Source organism: Mizuhopecten yessoensis, unplaced genomic scaffold, assembly GCF_002113885.1.
Source record: "Mizuhopecten yessoensis strain PY_sf001 unplaced genomic scaffold, ASM211388v2 scaffold5409, whole genome shotgun sequence".
Taxonomy (NCBI): Eukaryota; Metazoa; Mollusca; class Bivalvia; order Pectinida; family Pectinidae; genus Mizuhopecten; species Mizuhopecten yessoensis.
The window spans coordinates 510166-532105 of NW_018406035.1; the positions used below are offsets into that span (position 1 = coordinate 510166).

Below are 21940 nucleotides of genomic sequence, written 5' to 3' on the forward strand. Positions count from 1 at the left end.
GATTAACTTCATGTATGGTTTATTGCAGTTTATGGATGCATTTTTGCTAGAATATCCTATGTGTGTACTGTTTATTTGATACAACAATCTGCACATATATTAACATACATGATTGCGGGACACCCGTGATCTGGTTTGAACTAGATTGTCGCTCTGTAAATATCGTAACGTCATCGATTCGGATATTTGTTTCTTTGTTTTCTTCTAGTTTCTCATATAAACTAATGTCATTTGAAGTCAGGTACCTAAGGAAACATTTTAAACAAGTATCATCGAAATATTATGTGAAGGACAATAAACGCCATATATTCGATTTTTCAAATGTTTATGCCGGTATAAAAATCATCAAGCGTAAATCTGTATTAAGATTCTCAAAAACGGACCATGGATTTACAAGTTCTTACAGCACAATTTGATCGAATGATTCAAACCATGTAGCAAACATCCAGAAACTGAAACACCAAGTGCTTCCTGTCCTGTCCTTTGTACTATGAATTATTGTTTAATTAGAAGAAGAAATCGTTTAACTATTTTAGCGTTGTATTCATCTTACTCAAGCTAAACTGATATTGTTGCATTTCTAAATTCGGTAGGGAACGTTTTCAGATCAAATATGCTATTTCCAAGAAACTCTGTCAAGAGTACAACTATAGGAATCGGAACAATGTTCATCGGCAGTCCAGTTTTAATCTGAAAAAGAAGCAAAAATATATTTTTTATAATACTTGTGCAATATATATATAAAGCTATACGGACAGTGTGGTATCGCAATATTGATTATCGTATAGAGTATTCCTTTATTGTGTAAATATGAATCTTATACTAGTAATCATTATACCAACCGGTGAACTATACCGGAGAGGTTATAAACATTGAAATTAATGTTTTGTACTAAATGTCTTCTCTTTTCGATAAATTAAACGCCCAGATAAAGTAAGGGTATGTATCCATCTTGAATGGCATATTAATAATGTGAGAGAGCAATCCTTCGTACCATGTCTATAACTGTGATATACCCGTAGGAGAACACCACAGCATTTGGAGGTGTTGCCACTGGTAACATAAATGATATCGACGCTGCTATAGTAACGGGGAGCGTCACGTATAGTGGATTCACTTCTAGCTTTAACCCCTAAAGAAAAATGTAATGCAGTCTCAGTATACTATTAACAAATTACATTATTATCAACCTGAGCAAACTTAATTGCAGATTTAATAAAATAAATTAGATTCAATGATACAATGATCAAAATATACCATGAACTTTGTTAAAACAAAGTGAAGTATATTTGATGAACAACATTTTTGCCATTATTTTATTCTGTTTGATGACGTTAGTACGACAGCTTTTATTGATACTAACCAGAAATTATATCCTTTACTAGGCAGTAACCATATAATGAAATCCTTCGGTACCTAGTTATTTACTGCTTGAAGTAAACAATAATAATGTACAAATCAATATAATAATTCAATAAAGATTGATGTCCATAAGGCTTTGCTACATCGTGTTTTTTCTGTGTCGATACTTTGATATAGTGTAAAACTGTAGCAGTATATCGGTAATATCTTCCAAATATACGTTGTTAATACAATGGAAAATTCTAGTCATAGGAAGGTTGTACATCAAAAGCGTGTGTGAATGGTTGCCGGAATACTTACGAGCTGTATCACTATTGGCAGTATCAATGTGGCTGTTGCGCTGTTACTGGTAACCTCCGTAAAGGCTGCCACAATGTAACATAAAATTAAGTTCAATACCCAGATTTCGAGGCCGCTGAATACCGAGAGTTGTTCACCAATCCAATCTGACAGTCCTGTTTCCTGTAATGTAATCAGTAAACGTACATATTATACAAAACGTCCCCGTTAAGGAACATAATATGGCCCCCTGCAGGCCTAGATATAATAGAACGGGCCTGCTCTTTCCAACCGCAATGGCAGTTCATTGAGATGATATCTAGGTAGCCCACGAGCGGCGAAACTTTCAACAGTGTCGTTATAACAAAACTTAAAAACAAAACATAAAAACTATAAAAAAAAACATAACCATAAAAAAAACTATATTTCTTAAGAGAGTTTTTCACGGAGGTGGGGTTGGGGTGTGGTAGTGAGGTCGCAACGACTAGAACAATTTGAAAATGATGTCTAAATATGTTCAATGCACTCACTGACCTCTTTAAAGTACCATCCCGGAGTAATGACACCACAAAATGGAAGGGTGACATCGGTCACATTTTCGGGTAACTGCCGAACAAATGTTGCCTCGAGAGACATACGTTTCTAATGTATTAAGATTAATCATTTAACGAAGAATCATACTTGACTTCCTTTGGCTAATGCAAAACCGCCACCGAATAACCAGATAATGCCCCACGATATGTTCCTCTCGGCTGATTTCCAACTAAGAAGAGGCTGATATTTTAGGGTACCACCTGTAGAAGTAAACATCTGTATTAAGCCCACGTGAAGTTATAGAATCTTTCGTTTCCTTCTTCTCTCATAAACAAATGGTCAAATCTTTAGTAAATATTCAGTGTTATTTTACTTATGTAGATGATCAAGGTGCATGCCAGTTATATTTAATAAGGATCGGTACCGAGCCCATATATGATGCCAGACTGCGTTTAGTGTCATTTCCAGTACTTCAGCTATGTGTAATAGTACATTATCAGATCATGGACTGACAATGCCAAGGATAGATATGTAGTTTTGAAAACATGGCATGTCTCCACGTTGGGACAAAGTCATGTTTTATAGTGGCTACTACAGTAGCCGAGCGTGTAACAAACAACACCAGCACACTAGCACACAAACACACCAGCAACTCCAACATACCAGCACATACAAACGTCACATATGTGGATTCAAATGTCAAATGTTTTCTGTAAAAATGGTTTTACTCATGTGAGCAGATACGACTGATATTCATGATAAAAGTGTGCTTTACGATAAGATCTTTGATAGGATCAGATCAACAAGTAAAGAAAACAATCCCAAGTGGTGCAATAGAGGAAGATATCAAATTTTGCCTCTCAAATGTCATATTAGCAGAGGACATGGAAGAACACCAGGATTTTAATGGGTTTTTGAAATTGGATCAGGGTTTAGCCTCCTCGCAACAACCACGGTCATGCGAAAACATATTCACATAAGTTGCCTCATAAGATCATGCAGAGGGGCAAAGCAGGTCAATGTTATCTACGAATCAGCACATTTATAATGAGGAAACATATTTAATATTTTTGGAAACCTTTACACTACAAAATGCAATGCTAGAAGATAGCCAGCTGAATATTAGTTGAAGATAGAATACGCTAAAGGTGCAAAATGTATTCATTAAATAACCTTAACGCTTCTAAAACATTCGTTACTTCTAAAATAAGTACCCATTCCACAGCGCAATATTTCCGGTAGATTGGCAGGGAAGAAAAATAGGCTGCAGGAAACGAGAATGCAGGACGTGGAGTCTGAAACTGTTCTACAAAACAGAAATAAACATCAAATTGACTAGTTTACTGACTGCAAATTATCAGTTGAAAGCAATCATGTAACAAAATGTATTTTTTATGTTTTTGATATTCAGCATGAATTTAAGCCAGACGAATATTTCTCTTTATTGATTCATAATATATGTATATCTATTTCTTCTAATGCTGATTGAATAATTGTATTCTTACTTTTCAGGGAACAGGTCTTTCCATCCCCCTACACCACCGAGGTCGCGAGTGATCCACAGTGTAGACATTGTTATGAAATGTCCTATCACTGCACCCTGGGCAAATCTGCAAGACACATAGTTGCGGTTTCAGCAGTTATTTATATTTATGCATATTGCTTTTGTTAAATCTGTAAACCAGTAAGTTAGATTTATACATTTATGCATTTCTAAAAAAGCTAAATTCAGTTATGTAATTGATTCTTACACACGCAATCGTCAGAAGATAAAACAAAATCGAAAATGAAACAATTTAGCAAACCTGTAATTTAACAGTCTTACGTGTAGCTAAGTTTACTTAGTTTACTTCTGTCAAAATGGATCGTGGTCAATTTTATATATAAAAAAAAACATCGGTTGCAAGGAAGCTCACAGTACAATGCAAAGCATCATTATGTTCTCCATTTCAGGGGTTGTTTGAAGATTTTAAATTATTTTCCTTTTTTTTGCTTGCATAGTAGGTATAGGTAATTTAACACTACTTACGTTATGGAGCCCAACTCTTCATATTCTCTTCGGAGAACTTTTCTTATCCTGTTAGATATTTCTCGTGGTTGTCGTCTGCAAATCGAACTGTTATAATAGAAATGATATTTGCATACTGACGAGGAGTAATTGATATTTGAAAATATTGGTGAAAGCCACAACGGGACTCACTACTTCGCTAGAGTGACACTTCGCTAGAGTGGCTAGAGTGACACTTCGCTAGAGTGATAATTATCTAACTAATACACCAAAATTAACTGAACGAATAAACGTTAACATCTGGAAGTGCATATATACAAAAACAGCGAAATGAAAATTAGTAGCACTATTACATTTTTTTTTTAATTTGATGTCTCGTGATAAAGATCCATTGCAAAATCATATATAATAAATAGTAATAATTATATATAAATAAAATAAATAGAAATATATAAATCAAACTTCATATGCAAATTAATAATACAAATCCGAGTGTTCACATTCTGACATTAAATTAGCGTTTTGAACTTTTCTAATCTTCACACGCGATTAGTATTTGAGTCACAGATTGCTACTGGTTAAACTTCCTCACCAAGATCGATTGCCAACTTCATGACGTCTGTGAGCTTGCGCGTTTAGATGACTCTTAGAGCTACTCGTGATAGATAAAACCACACCAAACTGATCGCAGAGGACGTACTAGACTACAAGTAATCTAACTAAATCTCTTAAACTAGGGATTTTCATATGTGCCATTATGATACATGGTTTTATTCCCTGCCCGGGACATATTGAAGTCATTAAAAAGCAATCTGTTATTCCTGCTCGATGCTTGTTTACAATGTGTCAGTATATATACGAACAGCTGGGTACCTTCGGCGTGGTATTCAGAGAGGTAACACTCGAAAGGCGGCAACAGATCCGAGCTATCGCAAGGATGCAAATATTCCAACATACAGCCTGCATTACAATGCACAGATCACGCAGAAGGAGGTTCGTAATAGAATGAGCATACTTGTAATATAACTGAAAATCCTATCAACCTAACTAAACCAACCGCTCAATTACATGTGAAATACAGCTCTACTTCGTCAGATTGAAGGTTAACATCGTGTGGTTTATTTGTAATGTTAGTAATCTGGTGTAGTAAACTTTGACAAATGATCTTTTGGTTTGATATTTGAAATGTTTTGTTTTTCATGCAGTCTGAAATGCATGCATTTGAAGAAGAATATCTAAAACAGTACCTCAATCCAAGGAAATATATAACCAGCCAGGTCCAAGCCATAAACAACAGAATAGTGGCGATCGGAACACCAAACTGCATCCATGTAGCAAACGTGATTGGATTATCCACATCATATTTCTGAAAAATTCTAAATCGTAAATAACATTTACATCGTTTGACGGTATCTGTAAATAGTGAAAACTAAAGATTATCACTGTGTGTTTTCAGGTGACCTTTTCTCTTATCCACATGCCCGCGATAGGGAAACCCATGAAAACAGTGTGTTTTAGTAATCATATAAATACCACTATCTTATACATTTCTCAATTCATGGAAAGGCAACTAAATACACTACCTTTCAAATAAATTCTTGGCTTCATGATCATCTATATACTCTGTCTAATACAAACGTTAACAAATAGCAGATTCGAGCATAGGAATACCATGAAACTGGGGAGGGGGGTTGTAACTGATAAAATAAAACAATATACATTTGTATCTACGTGTAGAATCAAGCAAACATTACATAGGTTGAACAGTTCTTTGCGGCACATTAACACACAAAAAATAACAGACAACACGACCATGCAAATTATCGATTTCAAAAAAGACGAAATAAAATAAAATATAATGAAAGTAAATCAACAACTTACAAATCACTCTGTCCTTTCATGATAACGTTGACCCCTGTTCCGGTTAGTGTGGCAATGCCGCCTATATTTGCAGCATAGCAAATTGACATCGACAGAGCCTTGCATAAGTTGAGATGCTGTTCATCATCGTACATGTATGCTTCTTGATCAAGCCCATTATCACTATTTAAGAAAAACGTACTATTAATGATATATATGAATGAAAAGGGGGCACTTACCTACAGGTACAGGGGTCCTACATATGTACAATAGCCACCTCTTACGATACTCAAAGGGTTAAGCAGCTAAAATAGTTTCTGAATTAATTTCCAATACTTCCAGGAAACTACAACCAACAGGGTAGCATTCCTGTCTCGTTACTCAGTATCTAGGAAACTTGATAATTATCTAAAAGGTAAATTTATCATAATTGATCTTTTCCAAATAAATACATGCCTTTCATTACTAGCTTGTTCTGAAGCAATGACGACACTTTTACTATCAGGATCTGACTGGTCGACATCTTCTGTAATGTTAAGTAACACATTATTTGCATTTACATGATCTTGTTGCGTTGTTGTGAACATTTTGAAGGACGAAACTTATAAACATTTGACATTTTTTAAGAAACTAAGCACGGCAATAAGTGCCCAAAAACACAGTATTGGAACATTTGCATATTAAATTTGCCCTTTGGTAGTTGAGAGTCTGGCACCAGTCACTTACCTTGGGTTTAACCGAAACATGATCAATAAGACCCGGTACGTGTAACTACTAGTTTGCTGAGTATTGTAACGGAAACACGTGTTAGATGTTAAGACGATCGTGAAGGACTATCAGGATAATTATTCATTTAAGAGTAGCAGTAGTTAAATTGCTAAGCGCAAACTGAGATTTTCTCATATAAATTCACGATTGTCATATATGAATGCACTTAAGAAAGTTAACTTCCCCATTTTAAACTTATGATGAATTGTGATAAACTAACTTAATTGGGTAAGACAGTAACTGATTATATTAATCTAGCCAGCAGTACCTTCGTGAGTGCCCTGATCGATGGAATGAATATTCTGCAGCTGTAAAAGAACAGCATTTGCTATCGGCAGCATCATGACGGCAGTGGCAGTGTTACTCATCCACATTGAGAGAAACCACGTCGGAATCATCATCCCAAGCATTAGCCTGTACTAGGAAAATACATCTTCATTACTAAGGGCAACATATATTTCTCCTTTCCAGTCGGCTTTTTGCACGTGGAAATGTCAATATTCAAGGTCATACAAACGATATGTCAACAAATGAGTGGTTCCTTCAAGGGTCATTATAAAGTCCGGAAAGGTTTTTGACCAGGTCATGTTTTAAAGATTTTATTTTGAACCAACATAAATATGCAAATATAGCCCATCTATGAAATGATAATTACACCATTGACATTAATATGTATCTAACTTGAGAAAGAATGTTTAAAAAATCTACAAATAACTGTTGTGCCCCTAATAGATCAAACTCTTTTCTGTTTCGCTCCAGATGCTGTTTTTCCAGTTGAGTCACACATGAACAGCATTTAACATATTATATAAAGGCTGAATCTGGACCACTTACATAGTCCTTTGTAAGGACTAGAATCCATATTTTGACTAAAATAACATTAATTTGTAATCTACTCAGTAATTGTAATTGTCATTACTCTAACTGTTAGTTAAACCTAGTGATTGACAAACATAAAATCAACCAAAAAGTGTTTTACAAAAAGGATCCATGAATCATACAAATAATACAAAATAATCAGCATTTGCTATTTGTACCGATATCATTGATGCCTCAACACATTTTTGTTGTGTTTTTGTCACAAAAAAAAGTAAAGTCTTCCATTGATAAACTTCTAATATGTTCAGTATTATGCTAGGTCTTACCAGTGGGGTTCAGATCCAAACCAAAGCAGAACTCGCAGTGCAAATAACTTGTGGATGTTCCAGTGCTCAATAGCATGTGCGAGGATAAGTCCGCCTACGAATAGCATGGACGTATCCTATTAAAAATCAAACACGATTTTCAGAAATAGCTTCCAATATATTGATCGAATTTTTCTTCATAACTGGTATGAATAACATGCTCAAATCGCGCCTAGATGTTCGGGGAGGAATATACCTGCTGTATCCTACTGGGTGTTATCGTAAAATGTAACATCACCCTCCCTGCAGATAGGGGGGGGGGGGGGGGGGGGGGGGGGGGGGGGGGGGGTGTACCTTTCTTTCCGATGTTAAGAAGACATTTAAGGAATCAAATTGATTTGCTGCACCTATTGCAACAACTTATTATCCGAGGTCATAGTTATGAGAAAAATCTCATGATATCACGATGTGTTCTTTACTGTAGACTACTTACATTAACGTATGCTGTTGATATGTCTTTGGCGTTCATTATTCCAACCACAGGAAATAATACAACAGGTAGCAAAGCTGTCACGGCAATAGGTAAAGCCTCGGTGATCCAGAAGATGGCCATTACAAAAATGATGTAGGCACATTTTGATTCCTGCGTAAAAATAAATAAATGTAACATTGTAACAGCTTTCATTTAGTTATGTTTATATGATTTAATAGGTAGAAATATTGTGTTTTAAATCCCCTGTGCACGTGCAAAGACTCACAAATCTAGCTGAGGTGTAACTTTCAACAGGATCATTTTCATGTTCTTTCTCAAAAAGTGCCGCTAATAAAGCCATGTATTATTTTGACTGTCAAGCCGATATCACAGTTCAGTTGCAGCAGATGTTATATTTTTTGGACTGCCAGCAGGTTGTCCTGTTCTACCTGGATATTTATTGAAATGATGAATAGATAAATGCATAAGTATACATTCTCAAGACAAAACTAATTTGTCCAAGACCAAGCATGCCTAACATGTGCACAATTTGAAAATTAGAAAATTAGAAGACTTTTGGAAGAGCGTTGCATGTGCATGGTATATTGCGCAAAAAACACATCATTACGCGGACATTTTATCAAAGGATACATGACTATTAACCAGTGAGAAGTGTCGCTACAAAGCTAACCTAGTAAAATATATCATAGTGGGTATCCTATTTGTCATAATTACTTTAACACATGTTGTTTACGTTAAATAACATTACTTAATTAACAACCGGGTTTAAAATAAATAGAATACACAAAGAACCTGCTGTACTCACCTTCCCCTCGACAGCAAATACAATTGGAAGGAGAAAAAACGGCGCAAGAACAACGACAAGGAGTTGCCGAAGGACCCAAATGTTTTTCAGAGTTTGTTTCACCATTGTCCATGTACCTACATGTACATACACCTGGACCTAGGAACGCTCAGGTGATACCTCTATTGCTGCATTTACCAGAGTACTGGTAGTCCTATATTTAGACCAGGTGGAGAACAACAGGAGAATGATCATGTAGTGACATTCTTTTATTACTACTCCCAACCTGCAGGGGATTTCCTTTCTGATTTGTACCTTATATTGTTCTAGATATATAAACATATGAAATATGTCAACAGTATGGAAATTAAAATTAAGGTATGAATGCTTATGCTGTTAAAATGTGTTTTTTTTGGGAAATAACATCTTTTACCCGATCTCTTTTAAGGTAATGAACCTTTACAATCGAGATTGAAATCCGCCGGGAGTTTATACAGCATCGTAAGAGCTTTCTGTAAGGCCAGCAATTATCAAATATGTCGTCCTAGGCGAGATGATCCGTCTATGTCGAATAACTTCAACAAGCCAAATCAAGAGGAAATAATAGCGGTTTAGATCGGCAGTGAACTTGACATTGGTATAGACTCTCAGTGCGGTGAAATGTCTCAGTGTTCTGTGGAAAATTATCAACTTAGCCCTGTACATTCCCATCCGGAATATTGACCTAATAGAGGAAGGACAACGATATAATCCAATGCAAAATAAAATTATGAAAATATAGCGAAAATACAGAGGCATTAATAATGGAATGTTAACTATAAAAACAAGTTTAATTAAAGAGAAGCTGACACCCTTCTCAAAGGACGTAGGAGGCGTTAACGGACAATTCGTCAAAGATAAATTATCCAAATATTTATATATGGAATTGCTAAATTCTCTATATTACAGGTTAGGATCTGTCTTGTTCAAAGTGACATACCAAATGTACAGGACATACCATGGGTATCATTCCTGTGTCGTCATGTTTTCAAAAGTCATAATCTTATATGTGAGAGCAGGGATCGACCCAAAAAACAAAGACAATCAGCACAAGTAATATGTAATAACGCGAATACAATTCCTGTGTAGTCATTAAGTATTGTGATTATCAGGAATACTGGTGCAGGCACGGGTTGTCTTGGAACAGAAGACCATCGCCGTACGTAACGAACCCAATTAGATGAGTAAAGTGCGTGAATTGATGAAGGCGTGACATTAATTTTTGAGAAGGAAAGGAAAATTATTGCGAGTTAAGAAAAATGTAACATGTTCTTCCAAAATTTCAGTCAAAAAGCGACACTCTATTGCCTTATATTTTGCACATTTATGGATATGTTTTAAATGTAATTTGGTGATGAACAGTTCATCACGCCAATTGTAGAGTCTGAAATTTGTATTCAAATTTATATTTAAAATAATGTTGTAGAGATATACCGTCAGTATTCATGAAAATTGCCGTTACTGTTTAGTGGCTTTGAAACTATTAAGTCACTACCAAAAGTCAACTGTGTATGTTTATCGTTCGTCCACAATTACTGTTTTCTCATCGCTCTTATTCAATACTGCCGTCACACCGGACTGGCGTCCTTACCGCGTCCTAAACTGTCATATTTTGGAGAACGCCGATGGTCGCATTGAGAACGCCAATGATTTTTCTAAAATAAATCCAGATTTCGAGTCAGCCGTCACACCGGAGTTCTGTGCTCTGCGATCTGTGTATGTACACGGCGTTCCCAACACGACCTTACCGCGTTCTTACTGCGTCCTTGGAGTTTCTATTGAGTTTACATGGCGTCAATGCGGCGTCCATACGGCGATCAGCGGCGACCCCACTGCGACCCCACTGCGTTCTTAGCGTTTCTACCACGACCTTACCGCGTGCATGGCGTTCCCACGGCGACTGCAGGGCGACCCAACGGCGTCCTCGCTGCGAGTATAAAACTCCACTGTTCTTTCGGAAAGCTTCATTCATTATTTTACTCTCATCCGTTGAGGTCACGCATTTTAACGTGTACGCATTTTAAACTTATACGCAACGTTATGCCGAAAACCAGGGGCCGTGGGCGTGGGCGAGGTATAGCAGCCAGGACAGCCTCAATATCTCCAGCACCAGCGTCGTCTCCTGAAAGGGACTCCAGCGTCGATGTAGCGGAATCATGATGGTGAGTACGAGAAATACACTGATAAAGATAGGATGGAATATTGGGTTTTATAGCTCTTCGAGGGCGAACAGTAGGAACGCGCTAGGAACGTAGTGCAAACTCCAGAGAAACGCAATAGTCGTAGTAGGCACACCGTAGAAACGCCATTAACGCCGAAGGGACGCATTGAGAACGTTGTAAGGTTGCGGACAATAGCTCATATCCCGAAATATCCGCCCTGACATCGCGGTAAGGACGCCATAGACGTGATGGGGTCGTGGTAAGAACCCCATAGACGTGGTAAGGACGCAGTAAGGTCGCCATTGGTTCCCCCGATCCTTTTCTCCGCGTTTACATGGCGACTCTACTACGTCTGTACTACGTTCCTTTGGCGTTGTTCGGGTTCCTACTGCGATGCTACGGCGACCATGGCGACCTCAGGGCGATCCCACGGCGTCCTGAGCCAGGACGCGCTCAGGACGCCGAACCTCGGCGTTTACTTTGAACATGTCCAAAGTAAACGCCGTCGCTCTGCGACCTTCGGCGTCCTTGGGGTCCCCACGGCGTCTTGATGCGTTCTCACCACGACCCTACGGCGTCCATGGCGTCCCTTCCACGCCCTGGGTCGCCGTAGGGACGCCGTAGAGACGCCAGTCCGGTGTGACGGCTGTATTAGTCAGTATACAATCTAAGAATGGATAGAAACTGTATTACCTTAATATATACGAAGAAAGACAGAATCTATCGAAAATCTTGATCGTGGATGCAGAAAGCCAAACCAAGTAAGCATCTTTAACACCATATAAGGAGTGGATTGTTTCGTGTAGGGATATAACAAACTTGCAACATTGTACCCAAAACCGGCACTTTCTAGTTAAATATTGACGGATTTACACAATGTACAATAGCATCAATTCTAAAAAATGTTTGACATTTTTTCATGAAGAGATATCATCCACTTTTTTTTTCTATTACAAGCTGATATTTACGGCGCGTGGTTACATCAATGGAACGCAACATACTATTAGGGTCACGCATGTTTTCGAACAGGTAACACATCATATCCGCGCTATCACAAGTAGACAAGTACTCCAACAAACCCAGTCTCCTGCATACACACACGCATACACAACACACATGGAAGCACGTCCTTAACCGACATTAGCTGTAAATAGGACGTTAAACAAAACTTAACCAAACCGAACAGGTAAAAATGTGCCCGGAAATGGACATTTTGTCATTTTGGCTAATATTGTGGGATAAACGATCAATATAAGCATAAAATTACGCAGAGTTAGATATAATGGACTCAAAGGGGATTCTGATTGAAAATTCTTCACAAAACAAGCATTCGTTTGTAAAAAAAAAATGTTTCTGAAAATGATATCCAAAAATATAGTTTGAAATCGCAATTTAATTAAATTACGATTTCAAAATTATTTCTATCCTGGAACCGTCCATATCGCCATAACAAACAGCCAATGAAGCCAACATACAGTTTAATTTACATACAAGTATCATGATGAGAAAACTGATTACGAATTGAAATACATCTTTGAATTGCATGTCTCTTTCCTGGTCTAATATCCCACAGGTGTCCCGTTTTGGATACTCAACAGTTTTGGGTACATCGACATTATTTATCAGTCTGAATAAAATTAGGAATGTTTCTCAGTGTATTGCCTTGACAATGTTTCACATTTACATCCGTATATCCTACATGCTTCTCCGCTTCAAAGGATTCTGTAGGTTTACAAGTCCATCTTTGCATAATCGACATAATTTAAAATAGTCTTTTCCAATGTATTGTTAACCTAAGGTTCGATGAGATGGTGCGTCATGTGTTTATATGACCTTAGTTTATACGAGCACAAAATAGTACACAAGGAATGTGATAATCAATGTCTTATTAAAACCATAGGCAGAGTGTGATTCGAATACTATATACCTCAATACCAAGGTAATATACCGCGCGCTGCTGCATAACAAGGCGTCACCCAACTATCCGAATACCTTGTGTATTATAGTAACGCAGATATGTTCTAAATGTAAAGTAGGTCAAACATCAAAACGTGGGCACGACTGACCTAGATTTGGTGAATGACTGTTTATTTAGGACTAAGGTCATATGACGACAGTGTCTAAAGACCAGAGAACACGAAAGGGCATTTATAAAGTGCTATGGCACAATAGAATGTCATCCCTTACTTTTAACTTGTTATAAGTAGGAACTAACAAGAATTGATAAAATAAATATATTTTGAAAAACGAATAAACAGTTAGAACAAAACAAGAGATGCCCAAAAGTGCACACTAATAGTTAAACTGTTTTAAACCGTATGTTCTTGTTGATGACGGATTTTATGTGGAACGGATGAGTTTCATATAGTTGATAATTTCGGCCTGAACATTTAATGCAGGGGAAGCAACCGCCACATATATACAATATGACCAACAATTTAAAATCTGTATATACAAGTACATAGCGAATTGATAAAATATCAAAATAAAGTATTGTAAAATTATTTCTTATTATATGGTACATGTGGAACCACTCTTGATAAGCTCTTCAATAAATTCAGTATCACATTAAAAAAGGCCAGCCAGGAGATGATCACGATTATTATTTATGAAAATAGTAGCTATCAACTGAAACAATTGCCACTTAACCCATCAAAGATATCGTCAACCAGAAACGTCATCTTTTTCATTTAATCATCAGTACACGACACAAAAAAATCCGACCTTAGAATAGCTTCGATCTTAAACATTCCAACGCAGTTTTCCTAAAACGAATTGGCAACACTTGTTTTGATTCATTGATTTACGTTCTTGCAAAACTTCAATTGGTTGACTTTGGAGACAACGCCAAAAAGTGAGAAAAAAGGGAAAAAAGACAATGATAGGGATACCAAGTGTTGCAGCAACAGATGCAGCAGATCGATAATTTCTTCGATGTCCCCTGAGCAGACGACAGAAGCAGACCTCCTTTTCTGTAAAGACCTTCTTTCGTCGCCCTGTACGCTCAACTGTAATCGGATATACATGTTGCAGGTTTACACTCTCAATAAACCTATTTTGGAGTAGTGTAAAAAATAAATTAGAAGGTAGAGCTGATTGTGGAGAGCAATTTTATCCCTCCTGAGTGCGCATATTTCATACATTAAGTACACGCAAAGCACATGTTTATATTTCTCCATCTCTGATTTATCAGGCGAGTCATACCCCACATTGCGTAATTCGTCTACATATGAGTGCATGAATACGTATGTGAGATGAAACCGTTGTACCGAAGGAACATTTCAGATAGTGCCACGTCACTTGAATGTTATATCTCCAGCACTGAAGTATTTCCCTCAAATAATTTTCGTGCTACTGTAGTCAACTGAAATTGTGTGGTGAGAGAAAATGTTTTTTTACAAATGCTTCACTACGGTGGACGGCGTAGAACTCCGGAGTGTATAACACTTGGACATATCTACCCGCAATATAAATGGTACAAATACTACTACTTCAGTATTTTATCGATTTGGTTTTGCAGGGGTTGCAAGAAATGAATGAAATCGGAATTAATACATAACAAATAAATCTGATCTGAAATTCAAATGAGTTTTTAGTATATATAGTATTTTATTTCGTTTTGGATATAACTGCAAAAGGGTTAAGTTGTTTACGTTGACTGGGTTGCTATTTCGGTAAGGGTGACGGTGTAATTATAACAATCTGAGGTCACTGTCTAGCCACGTTAAATGCACCGTTGTTTATACACTTTTGTTGATTTGGTATTATATTTTGTTTCATATTTTGCTTATCAGAAATATGATCTATCAAAGCAAAGCAATGATTAATGCACATGGTGATATAGATGATAAAAGTATATACATGTCAGTGATATGATTACCTTGTTGGCATGCAAGTCATGTAACTATTATGTTTACGTTCAACTGATTCCAACTTAAAATGGACGTTACAACAAATGGTTTACCCGGTTTGAAAATAAAGTGACTGGCCGGGGTGTTTTGCGTTGTTGTATCGTGATAAGACTGTCCGTGTATGAAGACACTTTAAGTAGACGTATGAAGTGCAACATCATTACAGAAATGTTCAATAAAATGTCTCAAAATATCAACGTGGTTTCAGCCATTCAAGCTTCTCAAAACGCCAAAGACATAAAAGGAAACATATTCCCCTTCCAGAGTCCACATGTGAATGATCCCTTACTTACTGTCTTTGACACAAATAATGAATAAATGACGATTGTAGCTTAAGAAAAGTTTTGTATTCGAAAACAGACACCATACCTTAAATAAATGGTATGCTAGATATCACCTGTAAAGACACGTGAGACGTACTTTTCGTGAGCCATTACTGTGGTTGCTGACCAGGAATATTGTATGGTAGGTAGTATGGATTTAAATGTGTAACACTCATGATTCAGATATGAAAGGACATCTTTAAATTCCCTATCAATCATGTACTTTTCAAGTCAGCAACGTACCATATTTTCCGACATGATTCACTTGAGATGGATTTACAAAAAAGTAGTATTTTATCAGAACCTGTATTCAGTTTTAAAATCTATGGTTGACCCACCCAAAGTCGTTATAATACGAACTCACTGCCCTTTGCTTGACGTTCAGTAACATTATGTTTTTCCTTTCATGGGTTTTAAATTTTAAAGTAAGCAATGTGAAAAGCCCTTCGCACTTTTCTATTCATTTACAACAGTCGTCATGTACGCGCATCGACAAACTACTCATGGAGTGACGCGGTCAGAACGAAGCCGCCATTGTTGACGTTACCGCCAAAGAACTATTAATGTTCATCCATGGAGTAAGAAGTTTGTCAGCATTCTTTTGTGGTATAATTAGACATAACGGATCCCGAATGATCCAAGCAGTGGTTGTCATTGTACAGTTATCTCGCTGAAGCGGGAATGGCGCCATTTTTGCCACAAGTATCAATCCGCCGAGCTTTTTTTTCAATGCGTATACGCAGTCAGAGTTTACTAAGCTGAAGAAGGGAGACATGTAAATATACTATTTTGATGACAAGAATTGAATGTTGAAATGTGTTTCGTTGTTTGTAATTGTATTAAGACATTGTTACGATTAATGTCAAAATGATATTTTATTTGGCTTTATCGTTGGCGTTGAAGCAATGGCTTAAGTTATTTCTAGTTAAATCTTTTAATAACATCATCCATTGTGCTAGAATTCTTTTTTCCTATTTAACGTCTAGGCATAAGATAAGTTGAATGACCATTGGTAGGAAGTGGTCTATTTATATATATAAGAGTTATCTATTGGATATATGAATAAACCGCTATTTATCTAACAGTTGGATATTGGAGCAATTTTCATTTCAACAAATTTTATTGACAGATGTTATAGTCAAATGGATTGAATGACAGGCAAGCCTATATAAATTCTTTCCATTAGTGGCTCAAAATTTGATCATATATACAATGTAGTTACAACAATAATGATTAATTAATTTAAGGATACTTTGAAATGAAAAATTATAAAGAGTAATACTAATTAAAGGATAAGGGGAGATAATTCCAACATGACAAACACAAAGGGGATAAACTCATCATAGGACATCACAGTAACAATACACAAACAACTCACAATCATACATCCAACACACATACAATTATTTTCTTATTAAATAAAGCATAGTCACAGTCAGTATAGCATATGTACAGTAAGAGTAAACTTTGACCAAAAGTCCATGTGCATTTATGTACACAGGTCATTGCTACTAAATACTGGTTATGAGTAAAAAGTACAAATTTGAATAATGTGACAAAAAGGCAATATAATATTATGTTTATTATATTGAACAGAAAATAAACAAGATATAACAAACCTACTCAACTGTCATCTCATTTATCATTATACCTATACTTTGTTATTCCTGTAACAATTCAGATAATACATCATGGCTTTCTACGTCATATACAAATTAAAACGCCTAGTTTTTCCAATAAAAATCTGAATATGACTTAGCATCTGTCTGTTTATAATCAGATCACATGTAGGACAACCTTGAAAAAATATATTTAAATCCATATGGTTATGATTACTAATATTATTCAAAGAAGTAAACAAAGTATTTCGTTGTTCGATATACAGTGGACAATTGAAGAAATAATGAAAGGCTGTTTCGTATTCAAAAGAACAAGCACAAGTTGGACTATCTATTAAATGGTCACGATATAAATCAGAATTTAAATTACTACAGGAATTTCTTAATTGGCAAAGAATACTATTTACCCTTCTTTCACCGTCGTTTTTAAAAATTGAAGTTACTTCTCTGTCATTAACTTTATCTTTATTTTGGAATTTTTTAAACAGAGCAAGAGATCGAGAGTTCAACATATCAGTATTCATAGTGTTGACATTGCGACACATAAAGGGGAAAAACTGTCAAAATAGTTATTAATTCTACACATAGATGGGTTAAAGAGTCTGGTTTGTCTAAGAGAGTAGGGATTGCTATTATGATTGTTAGTAAAAGGATTTGTGACATTTTGCAAGTATTGAGGGGAGAGTCTTATACATCATTATTTGTTTGTGTTTATACCTTCTTGCAGACAGTGTTTCCCAACCAAGTTCATTATAGAGTTTATTGTGTGATGTCCCTGAACGAAGACCAGTTATAATCCTAGCTGCTTCTAGTTGTACAGATTCAAGTAATTCAATAGATTGTAAGGTGCAGTTATCCCATAAAATGTCTACATACTCCAAAATTGGTCTAATAAATGCAATATATATTTTAATTAATGATTTACGACCTACCTTAGATTTGATATAACGAAGAATATTTAATCTGTTGTATGCTTTTTCATATATAATCTGTTTGTGCGGTTTCCATGATGCATCGTCTGTAAAAGTTAGTCCTAAATGTTTATGTGTTATTGAATCAGTGATTTGATTGTTTTGAAATGATATTGGGGGTTGTACGTGGTTATGTTTTCTGGAAAATACAACTGACTTTGTTTTATTTGTGTTAAAATTTATATCACATATATATGCCCACTCACTAATGTTTACAAGGTCATTCGAGAGATCCTGGGCTGCCTGAACTGGATTTTTGTCTATGATCACAAACAGAGAAGTGTCATCTGCAAAAAGTTTAATATTAGTAGAAACATTGTCAGTAATACCATAAGTATAAAGAAGAAACAGGAGTGGTCCCAGAATAGATCCCTGAGGTACCCCTGCATTTATAGTCCTAAACTGAGAGTGATATCTTTCAGTGCTAACTCTTAGCATTCTGTCTGTTAAATAATTTTCAAACCAGATGCCCTAAATTTATGAATTAGACCTTTATGCCAAACCCTATCAAATGTTTTGCTTATATCACAGAAAATAAATCTAAGTTCCTTACCCTGGTCCATATTACTAACAATTTCATTATAATAAACAAGCGTTGATCAACTGTTGAATCACCAGGTGTAAATCCTGATTGGTGCTTCGTGATTATAGAATTCTCCAACAGGTAGTTATAAAGATATCTAAACACTTTTTTTCCGTTATTTTACTAAAGCATAAAGTTACTGAATAGGTCTGTAGTTGAAAACATCATTAGATGATCCATTACCCTTATAAACTGCATTTATATTTGCTTGTTTCCAGTTATTGGGAATCACTCCTGTTTCTAGTGTTTTATTAAATAAGATCATGAGGGGTAATTTAAGAGAGGAATTCAATCTTTTAATAATTTTGGGAACAATTCCATCAGGTCCAGGGAGCTTATTTATATTAAGAATATTAATTTGGTCAGCAACATCTTGTTCACTAATATTAATATAAGATAGTGAATAAGGAATTGCTGGTTGTGCTGTCTGAGGTAGTTGGAGGTCAGGTGAGTATTGAGGACCTCAGCTTTATCAATAGGATGGTTTATTGGTGAAGTTAGAGATAGATTTAGCAATTTTCCACCATTCATCTGGGGGAATCTTATTGTTATTTAAAGAGTTTTTTAGGGTTTTGATATATGTAGACTTAGCTTCACGGATCAGGTCAATGGCTTCATTCCTGAGAATACGAAATATGTTCCAAAAGTGAGGACTGTTTGTTAATTTGGCCTTTCTGTGAATTCTATTGCGTTGTATCATCTTTGATCTTATGTTGTTGTTCATCCATGGTTTATCATTAGGACCTACTGTTATTACTTTAACAGGAATGAAGTCATTTACCTGACCCATGATTAAATCAGTTATGGTACTGTTAAATGTATTAGAATCCTGGTTTGATGATAGATTTACCCAGTCAACATCAAGAAGAGTGTTATTCATACTTTCAAAATCACCTTCTTCATATTTTAAAATATTTTTCTTATAACTTGCTTGTTTGAATACACTAAATAAAATGGATGCATGCACAGAAGAATGATCACTACAGAAGGGTGGCGATGTATAAATATTTCTTATTATGTTTCGGTTGTTTGTAAAGATAACATCAATGGAAGTGGCACTCTCCTGAGTTATACGTGTAGGTTCATTAATAAGGCTATATAAATTATGCTTAGTAAGGAGTCTTGAAAGGTGATGATTAAGTAGAAGGGTTAACATATCGATATTAACGCACCGGTGAGTACCACATCCATTGTAGTAACAGTAGCTCTGGTCAAAGTATCATCTAGTTTGTTCCAGTAATCAACATTACTATCAGGTCTGTATATGCATCCTAGTAAAAGTTTGTGATTATCAATTATTACTTCTAACCAGATCAATTCAATATCATCCCTTTCCAATCAATTCGTCTATTAATCATGATAGTATTTTTATAAAAAACAATAATCCCCCCGCCTGGACCTGTAGTTCTATCTTTTCTGTGAGGAGAGGAAGTAAAAGGGGCACGACGATTTACCGCAAAACACCCAAAACTACCCCAAAACACCCAAAACTACCCCAAAACACCCAAAACTACCCCAAAACACCCAAAACTACCCCAAAACACCCACAACTACCCCAAAACACCCAAAACTACCCCAAAACACCCAAAACTACCCCAAAATACCCACAACTACCCCAAAATACCCACAACTACCCAAAAACACCCCCAAAACACCCAAAACTACCCCAAAACACCCAAAACTACCCCAAAACACCCACAACTACCCCAAAACACCCACAACTACCCCAAAACACCCACAACTACCCCAAAACACCCACAACTACCCCAAAACACCCACAACTACCCCAAAACACCCACAACTACCCCAAAACACCCAAAACTACCCAAAAACACCCACAACTACCCCAAAACACCCACAACTACCCCAAAACACCCACAACTACCCCAAAACACCCACAACTACCCCAAAACACCCACAACTACCCCAAAACACCCACAACTACCCCAAAACACCCACAACTACCCCAAAACACCCACAACTACCCCAAAACACCCACAACTACCCCAAAACACCCACAACTACCCCAAAACACCCACAACTACCCCAAAACACCCACAACTACCCCAAAACACCCACAACTACCCCAAAACACCCACAACTACCCCAAAACACCCACAACTACCCCAAAACACCCACAACTACCCCAAAACACCCACAACTACCCCAAAACACCCACAACTACCCCAAAACACCCACAACTACCCCAAAACACCCACAACTACCCCAAAACACCCACAACTACCCCAAAACACCCACAACTACCCCAAAACACCCACAACTACCCCAAAACACCCACAACTACCCCAAAACACCCACAACTACCCCAAAACACCCAAAACTACCCCAAAACACCCAAAACTACCCCAAAACACCCAAAACTACCCCAAAATACCCACAACTACCCAAAAACACCCACAACTACCCAAAAACACCCACAACTACCCCAAAACACCCACAACTACCCCAAAACACCCAAAACTACCCCAAAACACCCAAAACTACCCCAAAACACCCAAAACTACCCCAAAACACCCCCAAAACACAACAAAACTAACCAAAAACACCCAAAACTACCCAAATGCACCTTCAAATCTAATTTATTGAAAATAAAAACCTTAGACGAATGATTGAGTCTTTTCTTTAAAAAACCGGAGTTATGCTACCAGTTAAGGGAAAGTAAATCGTATATATTGGAATACCGTAAGAAATTGTCCCGACGCAATGTATTTCATTGATTGGCTTTTATGAACACGCATGTCTAGATGCACTTGACTGGTTTAGGGATGTAGGGCTCCAATATTTGTCTTATGTAATTGTAAAAGTGTGCATGTGAATGTCGGTGTTAGATATTAAAGGATTTAGATTGGATTCTGTTATACAAACAATATCAGAATTTTCTAGCTCTGCTTCAATAAGGGGTATTTTGTTTCTAAGAGACCTCACATTTTAATGAACTGGATTTATGTTTTGTAGTGGACCAGGATTTATTTCTATGTCACAACACCGTATCATAATTATAAGATGCGATATAACAATGAAAGATAAGTTATCGAATCTAGAAAACAGAATAAAGTAATACAAATAAATATGACGAAAGCCATGAGGGATATCGAAATA

General features: G+C 36.5%; 2 protein-coding genes across 2 annotated transcripts; one reads left to right on the forward strand and one right to left on the reverse strand.

Moving 5' to 3' along the window:
• Positions 1-334: 334 nt before the first annotated feature.
• On the reverse strand, positions 335-9430 carry LOC110450672 (solute carrier family 13 member 2-like). The gene is made up of 14 exons (XM_021498297.1): positions 9234-9430; positions 8429-8578; positions 7957-8072; positions 7080-7225; positions 6500-6569; positions 6065-6226; positions 5431-5559; positions 4205-4291; positions 3681-3785; positions 3390-3481; positions 2323-2435; positions 1663-1824; positions 995-1132; positions 335-690 (listed from the first exon to the last, which is right to left on the reverse strand). Exons 1-14 carry the CDS (start codon positions 9336-9338, stop codon positions 559-561), a joined length of 1707 nt encoding a protein of 568 aa, XP_021353972.1. The 5' UTR covers positions 9339-9430; the 3' UTR covers positions 335-558.
• Positions 9431-11039: 1609 nt separating this feature from the next.
• Positions 11040-21427, forward strand: LOC110450658 (mucin-2-like). Its single transcript, XM_021498284.1, has 2 exons — positions 11040-11184; positions 20247-21427. Exons 1-2 carry the CDS (start codon positions 11040-11042, stop codon positions 21425-21427), a joined length of 1326 nt encoding a protein of 441 aa, XP_021353959.1.
• Positions 21428-21940: the final 513 nt, after the last annotated feature.

Bases quoted from the DNA above. Each gene is read 5' to 3' on its own strand.
- LOC110450672 (XM_021498297.1), bottom strand. From the start codon at position 9,338: ATGGTGAAACAAACTCTGAAAAACATTTGGGTCCTTCGGCAACTCCTT. The intron at 7,226-7,956 runs GTAAGACCTAGC...TTCCTAGTACAG, and splicing joins TTTGGATCTGAACCCCACTG to GCTAATGCTTGGGATGATGA. The intron at 1,133-1,662 runs GTAAGTATTCCG...ATTTTTCTTTAG, and splicing joins TGCCAATAGTGATACAGCTC to GGGTTAAAGCTAGAAGTGAA.
- LOC110450658 (XM_021498284.1), top strand. From the start codon at position 11,040: ATGGCGTCAATGCGGCGTCCATACGGCGATCAGCGGCGACCCCACTGC. The intron at 11,185-20,246 runs GTATAAAACTCC...TTCTGTGAGGAG, and splicing joins CAACGGCGTCCTCGCTGCGA to AGGAAGTAAAAGGGGCACGA.